Below are 15001 nucleotides of genomic sequence, written 5' to 3' on the forward strand. Positions count from 1 at the left end.
GAAGGGGTTTGGTGGAGTGGATAATACTGTACTTTTGTCAGGATATTGTGGTGGTAAGGAGAGGAAGGGTGAGAAGTTAAAAAATTATATGTGGTAGTAATAGTGATACAAATAATACTAATTACTATTAACATAACAGCCACTGCAGAATGTCTGTGAGGAGCAGTGTTGCCCCCCATGAGGACCACTGAGTTACCGCGACCAGCTGTCCTGGTTGGCATGAGATGAAGGTGGTTTCCTAGGACAGCAGATTTTCAGTGCTAAAACAGAGAGTCTCAGGCAAACTGGGGTGGTGGTTCACCCAAAGGCTAGGCCCCCACTTCCTAGTTGTGCAGCCCTGGGCTGTTTCCTTTACTTCTCTGGCCTGTTTCCCTAGAGATAATACCCTCAGAGATAATCATATCTAACTCACACATTAGTTCTGAGGATAAAATAAAGTCTATGCATAAAGCATTAAGCCCAGTATATGGCACAGTAATAGCTACAAATACATGTTAGGAATTATTACCTAAATTCTTTTCTTTTTTTTTTTTTGCTGCTGAAAGATCCAATAGCTTTACTTTTAATTGGAGCATAACTGCTTTACAACATTGTATTTGTTTCTGCTATACAACAATGTGAATCAGCAATTTGTGCACATATATCCCCTCCCTCTGAAGCCTCCCTTCCACTCCTAAATTCTTATCTAATTTAATCTTGTAAGGTTTGTTTGTTGTTTTGGGGAGCAATTTTTATTTGTTTAAATGTAGAGTCCATTTGCATTCACAAATTTATATAATAAAAGCCAAAGATACAGTGAGACTGCTAGAAAAGAAAATATTAAAACCACATAGTAGAAGAGAGAAAAAAATGAGCCCCTTCAAATCAAGGCCAATAGATTTCTAAAAGTGTGCATTCCTGGGGCCTGGGTTAAGAGGGTGGGGCCGGGGTTTACTTGGAGCTGGCAAGCTGAGCACTGGGTGCAGATGGCTCCTCCTTCCCTGTTTAGAGTAGCTCCTAAATTAGATGATTTTATTAAGTTCATTTTACACAACTGGAAACAGAGTAAAAAGCACGAAGTCTCCCAGCGCCCTTGTCAGCTTTTCCGGCACTAGCTGCTAGCCATCCTAATTTTGCTAGAGGACCATGAGGAGGGGTTAGAAATTACAAGCTTGGATATCATAGCCCAGCTGCTTGCCCAGCATCCCAGAACCAAGGGAGCTTTTAGGAATTGAGTCCAACCCCTGGCTTTACAAATGGAACCATGAGGCCCGGAGCTGGAACTGCTGTCCCCAGCATCCAGCTACTGAAGAAGAACCCAAGACACCCCACTCCCCACTAGGTGTCCCCTCTAACGTTGGTCAGGACCAGACAGACCGTGGTCCCTGGACAGCTCACTAGACCTAGGGACACAGGCCTGCAATGGGCAAGAATGAATTTAGACAACATCCTCAAGTCTGCATTTCCAAATGGGCTTGATTTCCCACACGAAGTTGTGCGGTTTTTCTGCGGAGACCAGCACTGACTCCGAGGCGGTCTGCTGTCTGCCTGCAGGAGTCTGAAACAGGAAAGAGAAGGCTTCAGCGCACCTGTGTGTCGAGGTCTACAGGTGAGTCCAGATGCTGAACTCACCAGTCTCTTCCCTCACCTCAAGATGCTAGATGTAAAGCTGCTCCGGCAGGAAAATCCAGAATGGCCTACTAGAAGTGAATTTCCCTCTATAGGACAAATTCTGTAAGATGGTGAAATGCTTGGCCTGGCCTGCAGGACAGGGATGGGAACCCAGCCTGGTTGTGGCTTGTCGGAAGCTCATCTGGGCTGTGCACGATCAGATCACAGAGTGCTTCCTTGAGCAGGGAGGCCTCCATTTCACCATCATCCCAAACTGGCATCTGGCTTTTATATTTACTTCTTTGGGGTTTACTTCCTCTGGGCCCTGGCACCTATAGGCAGATTGCTCCTTTTATTTCTTATTTTTACTTTTTGTATACGTGTATGCATTTATTTATTTAAGTTGTGCTGCATGGCATGGTTCCACCACCAGGGCCGCAGCAGTGCCGAGTGCTAACCTCTGAACTATGAGGGAATTTACCAGATTGCTCTTTTTAAAATGCAAATCAGGTCTCGTGGCCCACCTGTGCTCACAACCCACCCAGTACTTACCTCTGCAGCTCAAACTGCACCCCATCCTTCACATACCCCATTTTGTGCCTCCTCTAGACACTGGCCCAGCCATATTTGAGCTTTTTCAAGTTGCTTGGAGGTGCTACTCTCTTCTCTTCTCTCTTCCCTGTTAACCCTTCCCCATCCCTGTTACTTAGTGTTGTGCTGGATGCTGTCACAAATCTCAAACTTTTCAGCACTTAACACAAAAAGTGGTTTTCAAATTCTCATGAAAAGCTAAACATCTGGTGTTCCTATATGTTGGGTGATCAGGTTGGGGGCGGGGTTGCCATTTTCCACGTGTGGCTTCCAAGATTGCCCTGGGCATTGACACCACTGTGAGTACAGTGGGAAAGAGCATTGGATGAGCACCTGAAGAGGTTTTTATGGATCAGCACGCATTGTTTCTGCTCAGGTTTCACTGACTAGAACTCAGCCACGTGGCCACAGTTAGCTGCAAGCGAGTCTGGAAAACATATTCTAGCTGTATTCACAGGGAAGAAGGAATGGGTTTTTGTGAACATGTTGCAACAGCATCCTTGAGGCATCAGTCTGGGTCACTTTTGTAGAAAGTAATTCCTAACTCATTGAGTGGGTTGAGTGGCTCCTTGATTGAACCATCACACTTGGTACTCAATCCTTTTATGACCCATGTTTAAGGTAGGATACAATAATTGTTTATTTATACATTTTTCTGCATTAGACTGTGCATTGGTTTCCTATTGTTTCTTAACAAATTACCATAAATTTAGAAGCTTAAAACAACACACACTTATTATCTTACTGTCGAAAATCCCATGGATGGAGGAGCCTGGTAGCCTGCAGTCCATGGAGTCTCGAAGAGTCGGACATGACTGAGTGACTTCACTTTCACTTTTCACTTTCATGCATTGGAGAAGGAAATGGCAACCCACTCCAGTGTTCTTGTCTGGAGAATCCCAGGGACGGGGGAGCCTGGTGGGCTGCCGTCTATGGGGTCACACAGAGTCGGACATGACTGAAGCAACTTAGCAGCAGCAGCAGAGGTCAGGAGCCTGAAGTGGGTCTTACTGGGTTAAAGTCAAGGTGTCAGCAGGGCTGTGTTCTTTTCCGGAGGTTGTAGGGGAGGAACTGTCTCCTCTCCTTTTCCAGCTTCTAGGGGCTGCCTACATTCCTTGGCCCATGGCCCCTTCCATCTTCAAAGCAATCACAACATTCTACCTTTAATTCTACCATCACATCTTCTCTGACCCACCTGCTTCCCTCTTCTTTTAAAAAAATTCTTTTTCATTGATGGTAGCTGGGCATGGACATTCTCTAGTTGCAGTGAGCAGGGGCTACTCTCTAGTTGAAGTGCTCAGGCGTCACACGACAGCGGCTTCTCCTGTTATGGAGCACAAGCTCTAGGGCACTTGGGTTCAGTAGTTTTGGCTCACGGGCTTAGTTGCCCCATGACATGTAGAATCTTCCTGGACCAAAGATCAAACCCATGTGCCCTGCATTGGCAGGCAGATTCTTGGTCTAACCACTGGACCACCAGGGAAGTCCCGCCATCCTCTTGTGATTACATTGGGCCCGTCTGGACAATCCAGGATAAACTGCCCAATTCAAGAGTCCCTTAATCCCATCTGCAGAGTCCCTTTTGCCATGTAAGATAACATATTCACAAGCTCCAGAGCTCAGATCGTGGACATTTTTGAAGAGCCATTATTTTTCCCACCACAGAGTGTTAGGCTCTGTAAGGACACTATGCAGGTACCCTTCGATGTGCTGGGTGATGGAATGAAGGGAAGTCACAGCCTGCTGAGCTCCAGGCTGTGGTGACCCTGCCAGGATCTCCCTCACCCCACTCCCTGCTGGTCTGTCACGCAACCAGCAGCCCAACCATCATCTTTCCTACTTCCCCATATGTGATTTACAGAGAATGTACAGGGCATGTCTTTCATGTCCCAAGGCAAATTTTTGAAAATCAATTTTATTGTGGTATAATTGTGTGTGCGTACATGCTGTCGCTCAGTTGTGTCCAACTCTTTGTAATCCTAAGGACTGTATCCAGCCGGGCTCCTCTGTCTATGGGATTTTCCAGGCAAGAATACTGGAATGGGTTACCATTTCCTTCTCCAGGGGATTTTCCCAACCCAGGGATCAAACCTTGGCCTCCTGTGTCCCCTGCATTGTAGGTGGATTCTTTACTGCTGAGCCATCAGTGAAGCCCTATAATATAATTAATTCACTCATTTAAAAAGTCCACTGGGTTTCTTTTTTTTCCCCACACCACGGCATGTGGGAATCTTAGTTCCCCTACCAGGATTGAACCTGTGGCCCTTGCAGTGGAAACTCAGAGTCTTAATAACTGGATCACCAGGGAAGTCCCTGTCCATTGAATTTTGACAAGTATATATATACCCATGCAACCACCACCATAATTAATATATGGTATGTGTGTTTACAGTTTGTTTTGCTATTTTGGTGTACAGTTCTAAGATCTGTGCAGATTTGTGTAACCATTACTGCAATTAGGACATTGAGCAGTTCCATCGGCCCCCAAAATTCCCCCGTGCTCGCTTTTGTAGTCACAGCCTTCCCTCTACCAACTTAACCTTTGGCAATCACTGATCTGCTATCTGAGCCTATGGTTTTGCCCAAGGCAATTTCTAATCATGATTACCTAGGTAGACATTTTATTAAAAATAATTGCAACCTACACCAACCTATGCCCTTAGCACAGAGAAGACAGGATGGAAAAGATGACTGAAGATATTCATCAGGACTAGCGGGGTCCCCTGGCTGCCGCTGGACTAGTTTCTGCTTGCTTGCCAAAGGAAGTCAATGACCCTGTTTACCTCCGTCAGAAAATCACACAGCAGGAGTGAGGGAATCAGCTGATTTGGCATTTTCAATGGACTTCAAAGTTGAAAAAGATCTGTGGCCTGCACTGGAAGGATGGTGAAGACGCGATAACTTCACATCCGCTAGTAGGCTGCGGTTACAATTACAGAGAAAGAACTAGATCAAGTACCAGATACAACACAGACTTTGTCTTATTGAGGTGATGTGCACATAACATAAAATTAGCTATTTCGAAGTATACAATTCGGTGACGTTGAATATACCCACAGAGTTGTGCAACCTCTACTATCAAGTTCCAAAATCTTTTCAGCACTCCAAAAGGTAACCTCGCACCCTTTAGCAGTCTTGCCCCAGGCCTAAGCAGCCACCAACCTGCTTTCTGCCTCTGTGGGTTTACCTCTTCTGGATATTTCCTGTAAGTGGAATCCCAATATACCACCTTGTGTTTCTGGCTTCTCTCACTTCGCGTAATGTTTTTGAGCATAATATAGCACATCATCACTTCCTTTCTTCTTATGGCTGAGTAATATTCCATTGTGTGGCTACACTGTTTAACTAGTCATCCATTAATGGACCACAGCATAGAACTTGCTTTTTTTAGGCTTAAACATCTCTAAAACTATTTCTGCTTCTCAGAGCTTCATTCCAATATCACCCCCAGGGTCATGCGATGAATTTTCCCATACACATTCTTATGTAATATAACAATTTTGTAAAGAAGGGATCACCCTCCGTTTTACAGATTCACAATCTGAGGCACAGAAGGATGAAGTGGCTGGATGCAGGTGGGATTCCAAGCCTATAGTCCCTCTCTCTTCATCCCTGCTGGCGTCTCTGAGTGCAGACGACTGAAAACAAAGTCCATGTGGAAAGCAAACTCCTTGTGAAGAATTTCAATGCAGTCTAAACAAATGCAGAAAATCCTTGAATTCTGTGTCCTTCCACGGGTGATGCTGAATACCCTCCATGTCTCTTTCCAGGCAGACGGCCAGCGTGCCAGGCACACAGCTCTCATCGTTTCCCTTTCTGATACCCTCTCATTACTTTTAATTGCATCTGAGTCTCTCTAGCATCTTGTATTTTGATTCCTAATCCAGGGCATTTCTCTGCCTCCCACTGATCCAGCGCCGCACTTTCCTCTCTCAGAGCTCTCCAGAGAAGTGCCCCCAGGAAAATGGAGTTGGTCTCCAGTAATGAATTCCTCTCTATAATGAATAGTATAATATCCGAGTCCCGGCATATTTACATAGCAATCTCCACACAAAAGCAACATTACAAAGGGAAGATTTTTAAAAGAATGCCATCTCAGCTCTATTTCCTATAGTACTAAGAGCACTGTGGGAATTACCCTGACAAGAAGACAAAAACCGACTTCCAGGGATGCTGGGTTAGAGACAATAGCTACACCAGCCCCATTAATGTTTAAAGTCAATGGAGCATAAAGCTGCTTTTCTCTACTTACAGGCAGGCATCATCTTACAGAGAGGAAGGAAAAAAATTTACCATTTAACTCTGCTGAAATCCATAAGACCTCCCCTAATTTTCATTCCCCTTGAAATTCTCTCTAGTAAGTGTCATCAGAATGAAAATGAGACTCCTCTCTCTCTGGGGGCAACGGCTTTCAGTTTGCATCCATAAAGTATATGAAGAGCCCTCCACAGAGATGCAGGAGGAAGTCTGCACGTTGGGAAAGGATCTGTCACCAAAACCTGCAGAACTAGTTGTGGGGTCACAGCTTGGGATCTGGGAGGCTTTGGACTGACTTCAAGCAATCCTAGGTCCCATAAGCAGGAGGCAGAATTCAGGGACCAGTCAAGTTCAAGGAAGTAATGCCTTGGGGGTACATTTTACTTAGTGGGCTGCAAGGGGGGAAATTTTACGTGAATGTATTAGCTGTTACCCTGAGGGAATGGCTGGAGTTAAGCCAGACCTCTGTTAGTAAACCACTGGACCTAATCCCACATTACTTTGGTAATGCCTGACAAAGCCTGTTCCCATTATCTCATTTGATCCTGAAAGCAATCCTCAGGGGGAGGCAGGGCCAGGATTATTTTTTTCCATTTTACAAGTGTTTTCACTTGTAAACTGATTTGCCAGAAGCCACACATCCAGAGGTGGCAGGAATTTCAGGTCTTTTTTTCAACTGATCATAATATTCCCAGTCACACCCAGACCTTGCAGCCTTCAGCTTACCCAGCAGCTGGGAGCTTATCAGGGAAGAGCTTGTATCTATAGTACCCAAACACCTCTGGCCCAGTGAAGAAATATAGCCCTGCCTGTATTCAGCTGTGCCTGCAGCCTCAGGGTGGGAGGGTGTGGCATCATATTATCTCCCCACACTAGTAACCAAAATTAATCCAGATGGATTTGAAAAAAATCAAGACACTAGGAAAATCTCAGGAAAATAGAACTGAATATTTAATAACTTTCTGGAGGCCAGACTCTAAATTTAGCATTGTAGTAAAAGTTTCAAAGGAAGGGACTTTATATAGATATGACTATTTTAAAAGTTTAAGTTTTAGTGAAAAGTAAAAAACTGCACAGGGCCAACAAAAACGGAAGAAAGAGTCACAGCAAAATATGAAAGAGAAGAGTTAGTTTCTGGTACGTAGAGGAGTTATGCAAATACAAAAAAAAAAAAAAAACTCAATAGGAAAAACTTATGAGACAACTATTCCCCCCAAAAAGAAGTACGTTGGTTAACATTTAGAAAACTCCTCTACCTGAGTAAGATCAAATACAGAAATGAGTTATCCATATCACTTACAAAACCAGAAAAAAAGTAACTATAATACTCGTGAAGGCACGGTGAATACCATATGCTTACAACATGAATGACGGGAGAATAAATTTACCCAACTGTTGGAAGGAAAGCAATTTGGTACATTTATCAGAAACCTTAAAATATCCATATCCTTTGACCTGAATTTCCATTCCTGGCAATATGTTCTTAGGAGAGAACCAACACACAAAAAATTTCTGCGCACAAAAATGTTAATCACATACTTATTTACAACAGTGAAAGAAGGTAAACAGCAAACGTTAAAAGAGTTGTTTAATAATTCATGGCACAGTCATTTAATAGAAACTTACGTAATCATTAAATGTTCTCAAAGCGCAAGCAATAACACGAACACCATTTATGGTGTAATGCTAGTGGGAAAGTGAATAACGTATACGAATGGCTGTTTGCATAACACTTTTAATAGAAAAAGGCTGGAAAAGAAAAATTCTAATATGTAAACCATGTTTGAGTTCTATGATTAGAGTTTTTTTTTTTCTATTGCCCTATATTTCTATTTAAATCTTTTTTTTTTTTTTTTAATGAACAAAGTCAGTTCTTCTTTAGCCATACGGTGGTGCGTCTTTCTCTAGCGCTGTGCCTGAGGGCCGGAAGCCTGGGCGGAGGGGGTAAGCTCATAGACCCCACCTCAGTTCGATTAGGCCCGCCAATGCGACGTCGCCCTCCCTAGCCCCAATTTCCCCAGCCCCACCCTTTCCGAGCCGGCTGATCGCAGGGCCCGCCCCTCCCCCACCACTCCGGGTTCGGGTGACTGCGGGAGCGCGGGGGTGGAGCAGGGCCGGCCCTAGCCGTGCTGACACGTGGGGAGGGAGGAAGCGTCCGAGGAGGAGGGCTTGGGTGTGTGTGTAGGTGTGTCCGTGAGTGGGAGAATCCAATACAGGCCGCCTCAAGAGTCTTCATTTTCTTGTGCTGCTGATCGGGCCGGGGAAGTACGAAGTTCTCCCCACTCCCGGAATCCCCTCCTAGGCAGACACCGAGCGCAGACACAAGAAGGCTCCGGCTGCGTCCCTGCCCTTCCCGCGACTGCTCGCGCCGGGCCGCCTCCTCGCGTTTCCCCCCCTTCCCGGCGCGGTGGTAGGGCCCGGCGGCGACGTCACCCATTGTTTACAAATCAACCTGAGCCAGTAGGATTCCGGCTCGCGCGGCTGCAGGCGCGCGGCGCGAGTGCCTGGCGGGCTCCGGTTACCTCCTCGGCCTCGGCTTTGGCCTCAGCACCGCGCCCGGCTCCGCCACGGCACACCGAGCCCCCGGGACAGCCGAGCCGCCAGCGACTCCCGCACAGCTCCGGGTGCCGGCGCGGGGGGCCATGCCGTGCCGGAGGGAGGAGGAAGAGGAAGCCGGAGAGGAAGAGGAGGAGGAGGAGGACAGCATCCTACTGCTGGAACAGTCGGTGACTGTGGGCGGCTCGGTTGAGGTAGACCGGCTGGTGGCCCAGATCGGCGAGACGCTGCAGCTGGACGCGGCGCAGGACCGCCCTGCCTCCGCGTGTGCGCCCCCGGGGCCGCCACTGCAGCCCCCGCGGCCCCCGGCGGCGGTGAGAGCGGACAAGGCCCGCGCCCCAGCGCAGCCGCTGCTTCTACCGGCCGTGTCGGTCGAGGCTGGGGGCCCGGCGCCCTCGGGGGCCTTGCGCTGCGCCCTCGGGGACCGCGGCCGCGTGCGGGGCCGGGCTGCGCCCTACTTTGTGGCGGAGCTCGCCACTGGAGCCAGTACATTACCCGGGCCGTGCCGGCGAGGATGGCTGCGGGGCGCTGTCACCTCCCGCCGCTTGCCACAGCGACGGTGGCCCCCAGCTGGGGCGCGCGCCAACGACGACGACCCGCACCGGCTTCTGCAGCAGTTGGTGCTCTCGGGGAACCTCATCAAGGAGGCCGTGCGGAGGCTCCAGCGAGCAGTCGCCGCGGTGGCAGCCACAGGCCCCGCGGGTCCCGCCGGACCGGGGGCCAGCCGCAGCCGACCAGATCCTGTCTCCCTTCAACCCTCCGGCGCTTTGCACTGACCCAGGGCCCCTGGAGGAAGGAAAAGAAGCTGCTGCGCGGACCCTACGGCGTCCTACTTACCCCAACCTTGAGCTGAAGCCGCCGTTGCCGTTCTTGGAGCGATCGCCTAGACTGCAAGGAGGCGCGTGGGGAGAGACCTCAAGCCGAGAAGTTAGTGGCCCCGGCGAGGCTGTCGGAGAAAACTTGAGCGTGGAGAAATACGCGGGCCTGGGCGCGTTCGTGTCGCGTGAGAATTAACCTCGGCCCCAGGGACCTGGGACAAAACTGGGAGACTATGGCAGCTATTTGCATCAACTTGTACCTGACTTAACCCTTGGGGATGTCGTGTGCTAGGATTGTTTAAAGATTCGGCTTCAAGGGGCGAGAATCATGAGGGCTTTATAACAATACTTGAAAACTGATGACTCGAATACATTTTCTTTATTTTCCGGTGGAGGAGCTTAGTGAAAATGGTGCTACAATCGCTGTGCAAAGAAATTCCAGAGAAAAGAATGTAAAAGCTTGGTGGTGGGTGGGTGGGTTGGGATGCCAGCCCCCTTACTCTCCCATCCTCATCCGGTGACTGACTGACGTGGGAGATGGGAACTCCAGTTGTCTGGGGCAGGGAGGTGGAGAATTTTGAAGGTGGGTCGACTTGGATGTGGACTTTTAAATGCCTTGACCTTGCCACCTGTGATTCAAGGTCATGGTGTGCTGTAGGTGGAAGACTGTGGGGTTCCTGGGAAAGCTAACTCACCCCTGTGTCTGTCTTTTCTTTTGTTCCAAGAAGAGTCCTGTTTATGCTTTGCTACCTCTTGGAGCGGACATACAGATGTAAGGAGAATTACTTGTTTTTTTCCGTGCTTTCTTTCTATCCAGAACTCCTCCTGCGAGGCCACTCTTAGCCATGCCCTGAGTTTTCTCAGAGACAGTCATAAACAATCCTTGAGTCTCTCCTGTCCTCCTGCTTGGCCTTTCTTCTTCCACCCTTTCTGATGTGCACTGCATGGATGAGACCCTGGCTGTTTGTCTGCTCTATTTTGGCCCTCCGTGGAGCCATGAGCCTGAGTCTCTGAGGGTCCTCGCCTCTCTGTTTCCTCTAGGCACCAGCTTTTTGTGAGTGACAGAAACCGTGTTTTAAATGTGACTCTCCAAGAGGAGAAACTGCTGGCTTTACCCATATGAAACTTAGGAAACTTGAGGGCGCTTTAAATAAGGTGCCACCTCCAAACTTTAAGGGAGCTAAACTAACTTTTTTAAAAAAGATTCAATGGCTTGCTCATCCTTCAGATGTAGCTGTTGACGTACACTTCGCACCGGAGTGTCTGAAATTGTGGTGGTCCTGATTTCTAGGATTTCTTGATTAAAATGTCTGCTGAATAAATTGGGTTTTTGTTTTGGAGCATGGTTTGGCTTTTTGGTGGAAGGCGGGGGGAAAGAAAAGCACATAGGTGACACCTTTCCTAATGAAGTTATAATGGAGAGGGCCCTTGGGGGGGTCGAGGTGGGAGGTGGAGACTGGTGGAGCTGCAGTCCAAGAGTGCTTCTGGGTCGATAATTCACAAGACACAAAAATTCAGTCCAGGTTTTAGAAAACATGCTAGGTGGGCTTTCAACTCCTTTTGTGGAATCAAAACATAGTCCAGAAACTTTCTAGGCTGGAGGGAGGACAGAGGCCAAGTGATTTGCTGTACCTGAAAGAGGGTGGAGGAAGGTGAGTTTTCTGAATTTTTTGTGTTTGAAGAATGGGGAGGGTATAGACAGAGCCTCACTATTTTCATCTTTGAGACTTGACTCAGTCTTGAGCTGTGACCTAGAGAATTCTGACAATAGGGTTTTATAGCAATGTCCTTGGTAGTTGGTGTGGTTTGAGCAGGCAGAGTTCAATTCATGAAAGTGGCCCTCCTGGATCCCCTGCTCTCCATCCCATCTTCCCCTGGCATGGGCCCCCTACCCCCAAGAAAGCCTTACTTGGTACAGCCCAGCTCTGCTAACTCGCCCCAGGGGCACCTGTCCTGCCCAGCATTTCCCACATGGGCTGCAGGGGAAGGCTAGTGCTCAGTGACTCAGTTTGACTCAGCCCTGCTGCTCGCCATGTGTGTCATACCAGGTAAGTGACAGCTCTGCATTTTTCTTCTCTCATTTATAAAACAGTACTGCTAAGTGTAATGAGGACCTGAGATGTCTGGAACACTTAAGGGCTGAAAAAATGATAACTGTTGATTCTTATCACCACTGCACCTTCTTCTTTCAGCAGGCCCCTGTTTGTCTCTTCAATGTCCTCCACATGTCCTAACACTTAAGACACCCCTTAAAAAAAAAAAAAAAAAAAAAAGACACCCCTTGATCTCCACTGTGATCATTGCCACCTCTTTTGCTTCCGTATTTTTTAAGTCCCTTTTCCTGAACGCCTTCTAGAAGGCCACCTCCACACACCTTCCAAATGATCTGTCTCTGCTATTATCATTACGGGGGTTGGGACTTGACACATGTGCCAGGTACTGTTCGTTACGTCACGGCTTTATTATTCGTTATGATGTAGGCACTATTTTCTCCATTTTATAAATGAAGACACTGAGGTCCAGGAGATTAAGTGATTTGCTGAAGTCACCACCTTTTAATAAGGAGCTGGGGTTTGAACCTAGGCACTCTGGCTCTAGGTTCTCCTGCTGTCCTTAATCAGGGCGTCCAGTCATGCGGTGTACTACCTCCACAAGATGTTTTTGACGGCATTTTCTCCCATGTTGGATTTATTAAATTCTTAAGAGCCTTGAGAATTTAAGCCTTAAGAACCTTGACCCAATAAATACCTCAACCCTGCAGCATCACCATTCTCACAGAGTTTTCTTGCAGGCCAGCCACATACATGCAAGGCGCTAGGGATCTGGGATGATGCAAGGTTTCAGACATCCTGGAAAAGCCTGCAAACAGGTTTGGGGCTGAGACCTTCACATAAGTTAATAGGAATTGCGTTAAGAGAGGCACAGATAACCAATGGTAAATGGCTGCTCTTTTTAGAACCTTCTGTCTTCTGTAAGATGAGGGCATAAGGCCAAGATGGTGAGGTCTCACCCAATGCAACTGTCTTCTGCATCTGCAGCATGGCCTGGAATGAAGTTAGACTGGTGACTGGACCAAAGGACCTGAACATCTGCAGGCCCTGACAAAGCAAGGTAGAGAAGGAAACCGCCCCATTCATGCAGAACTCTGCCAGGGACCTTTAACAAGATGGCCCTTCACTGTTGACACTGGGGAGAGGTAGGAATCGGGGGTGGTAGAACAGAATCTGAACTCATGGCTCTTAAGTCAAATCTCTTAACCTCCTTTCTGAGCCTACCCACACTTTTCCTCCTGAACCTCAGCCCCAGCTACTGATCAACCATTTGCAAAGGCTGTAGAGAGCTGAGTCCTGGCTCTGGGCCTGGGAAAGGGTCTCTGTGCAAAGGAGGCAATGGCCGTTTCACGTGTTGCAGCTTGGGCTAGCCCATTCCTAGTACTTGGCCCAGGGGTGATTGTGGCTGGCATATTCCCAGTCCCTAGGAATAGGTAGAACTAAGGACATGGACATGGGGCAGAGCTGAGACAATTCTATCTGCTCAAGGAGCCGAGGCCTAGGTTTCCCTGGTAACATTCTGCAAATCTTGAGTCCAGAAGGACAAGGGCAATAGGGAAGTTGTAAGAAGCTGGTTGTGTGAGTGTGTGGTGGGGGGTTGGGGTTGATTAGGTGTTTCATGTGGGAAGTTACAGCAACAGCAGCCCGCTGCCTCATCTATGATTAGGAGTTGGAAGAGCGATCAGGGCTGAAGATAAAAACTAGGTGCTTAGTGCTAGGATGGGTGGATGGAGCCTGGGAGACACTGTCGGTTGGGAAGGAAGAACACCAACCAGTATACATAGCACTTACCAAGTGCCAGACTCTGTTCTAAGCACTTTACAAAGATGAAGAGTAGAACCTAGAGGCCAAGGGAGGCTAAAGGGTGAACTGTAAGGGATAGTTGGGTGTGTGTTATCTGCATACATGCACAGGTGCACACACAGAAACACATGCAGAGCTATAGGTACGTGATCTCTATATACCTTCCATGGTCAGGTCCAGAGTATGTGGAATCAGATCTTGCTCAGTGGCCTTCACTATCTTTCTTTAATCCTGAAGTTATTCCACTTCTCCTTATCAGCACCATTAAGCAGTGTGTTTTGAACATCTACACTGTGAATCCTTGCCCTGCTTAACCCTGCTGAAGAGAAGTCCTATTTATGGTGAATTTGGAGAAAGGTGGTGATGTCTCTGGTGTCAGGGGAAGATTTTCAGGAAAACCTTGGAAACCGAATCTAATTCAGACAGTAAAACAGAAATGGGCAAAAGGTAGGGCAAAGGTAACAAGGTGATAACCAGCTTGTCATTCTTTTTTAACCCACCCAAATCAATAAGTCAAACAAACTCCCTGAACAGCCTATCAATGGGGGGTGGTGAATTTTACCTCCTGTGAGTCAGTTGAGGAGGGGGAGTAGTTAATAAGCTCCTTGATATCAGATTTAGATTTCATTCTGCTGTAGAGTATGGTACAGAGAAGAAAGACTCGTTCACACAAAAACATATCCAGTTTCAACAGCCAACTGGTCCCCAGCCTCTCTGTGGTAGGATAGTGTGTGACTTAGAGTGCTATCACAGGGGACATCCTCCTCTAAGGTCCCCTAAGCCCTGCTCTTCAAACCTATGCAGACTGAGCACCCCATCCCTTCCTATCTCCTTTAGAAGCCTCATCCTTTATAGCGTCTTCCCTTTAGTTCCTTCCTTTCCATGTCCTCTATCTGCATTTGGACGAGTGCAGGTCTTCCCTGCTTTAGCAAACCTTCCCTTGATTCTCATTTCCCTTTTTAGTTGCTGTCTGTCTTACTTCATCCTCTCCAAACTCCAGACACCACAATTCGTCGTCTGTGCTCCAAGCACTCTCTTAGCCTCCACAAGTCTGTTGAAATTGCCCATTTGTTTGCTTTGCAAATATTTACTGAATGCCAATACCCAGGTGTTGTTACTAAATGCAGCTATGTTTCAGGCAGTGGCCTAAACATTTTTACTATCATTAACTCAATGAATCCTCCCACCCCAATGAGGCAGGGACTTTATTATTATCAGACTTGGAGGTGAGAGAGGTGAAGTAATCTGCCCATGATCACAAGAAGGAGCTTTAAAAAAAACAAAACAAAACTAGGATTGTGACCCAGGCAGAGACTTCATTTTAACAGCTACCTG

General features: G+C 47.5%; 1 protein-coding gene across 1 annotated transcript; it reads left to right on the forward strand.

The window, feature by feature from the left end:
* Positions 1–8567: 8567 nt before the first annotated feature.
* On the forward strand, positions 8568–12032 carry FRAT2 (FRAT regulator of WNT signaling pathway 2). Its single transcript, XM_070363970.1, has one exon. The coding sequence runs from the start codon at positions 9081–9083 to the stop codon at positions 9768–9770; it is 690 nt and encodes a 229-aa protein (XP_070220071.1). The 5' UTR covers positions 8568–9080; the 3' UTR covers positions 9771–12032.
* Positions 12033–15001: the final 2969 nt, after the last annotated feature.

This window comes from Bos mutus, chromosome 26 (genome assembly GCF_027580195.1).
Source record: "Bos mutus isolate GX-2022 chromosome 26, NWIPB_WYAK_1.1, whole genome shotgun sequence".
NCBI classification, from domain to species: Eukaryota; Metazoa; Chordata; class Mammalia; order Artiodactyla; family Bovidae; genus Bos; species Bos mutus.

What these genes read in the sequence shown, in the direction of transcription:
- FRAT2 (XM_070363970.1), top strand. Translation starts at nt 9,081, where the DNA reads ATGCCGTGCCGGAGGGAGGAGGAAGAGGAAGCCGGAGAGGAAGAGGAG.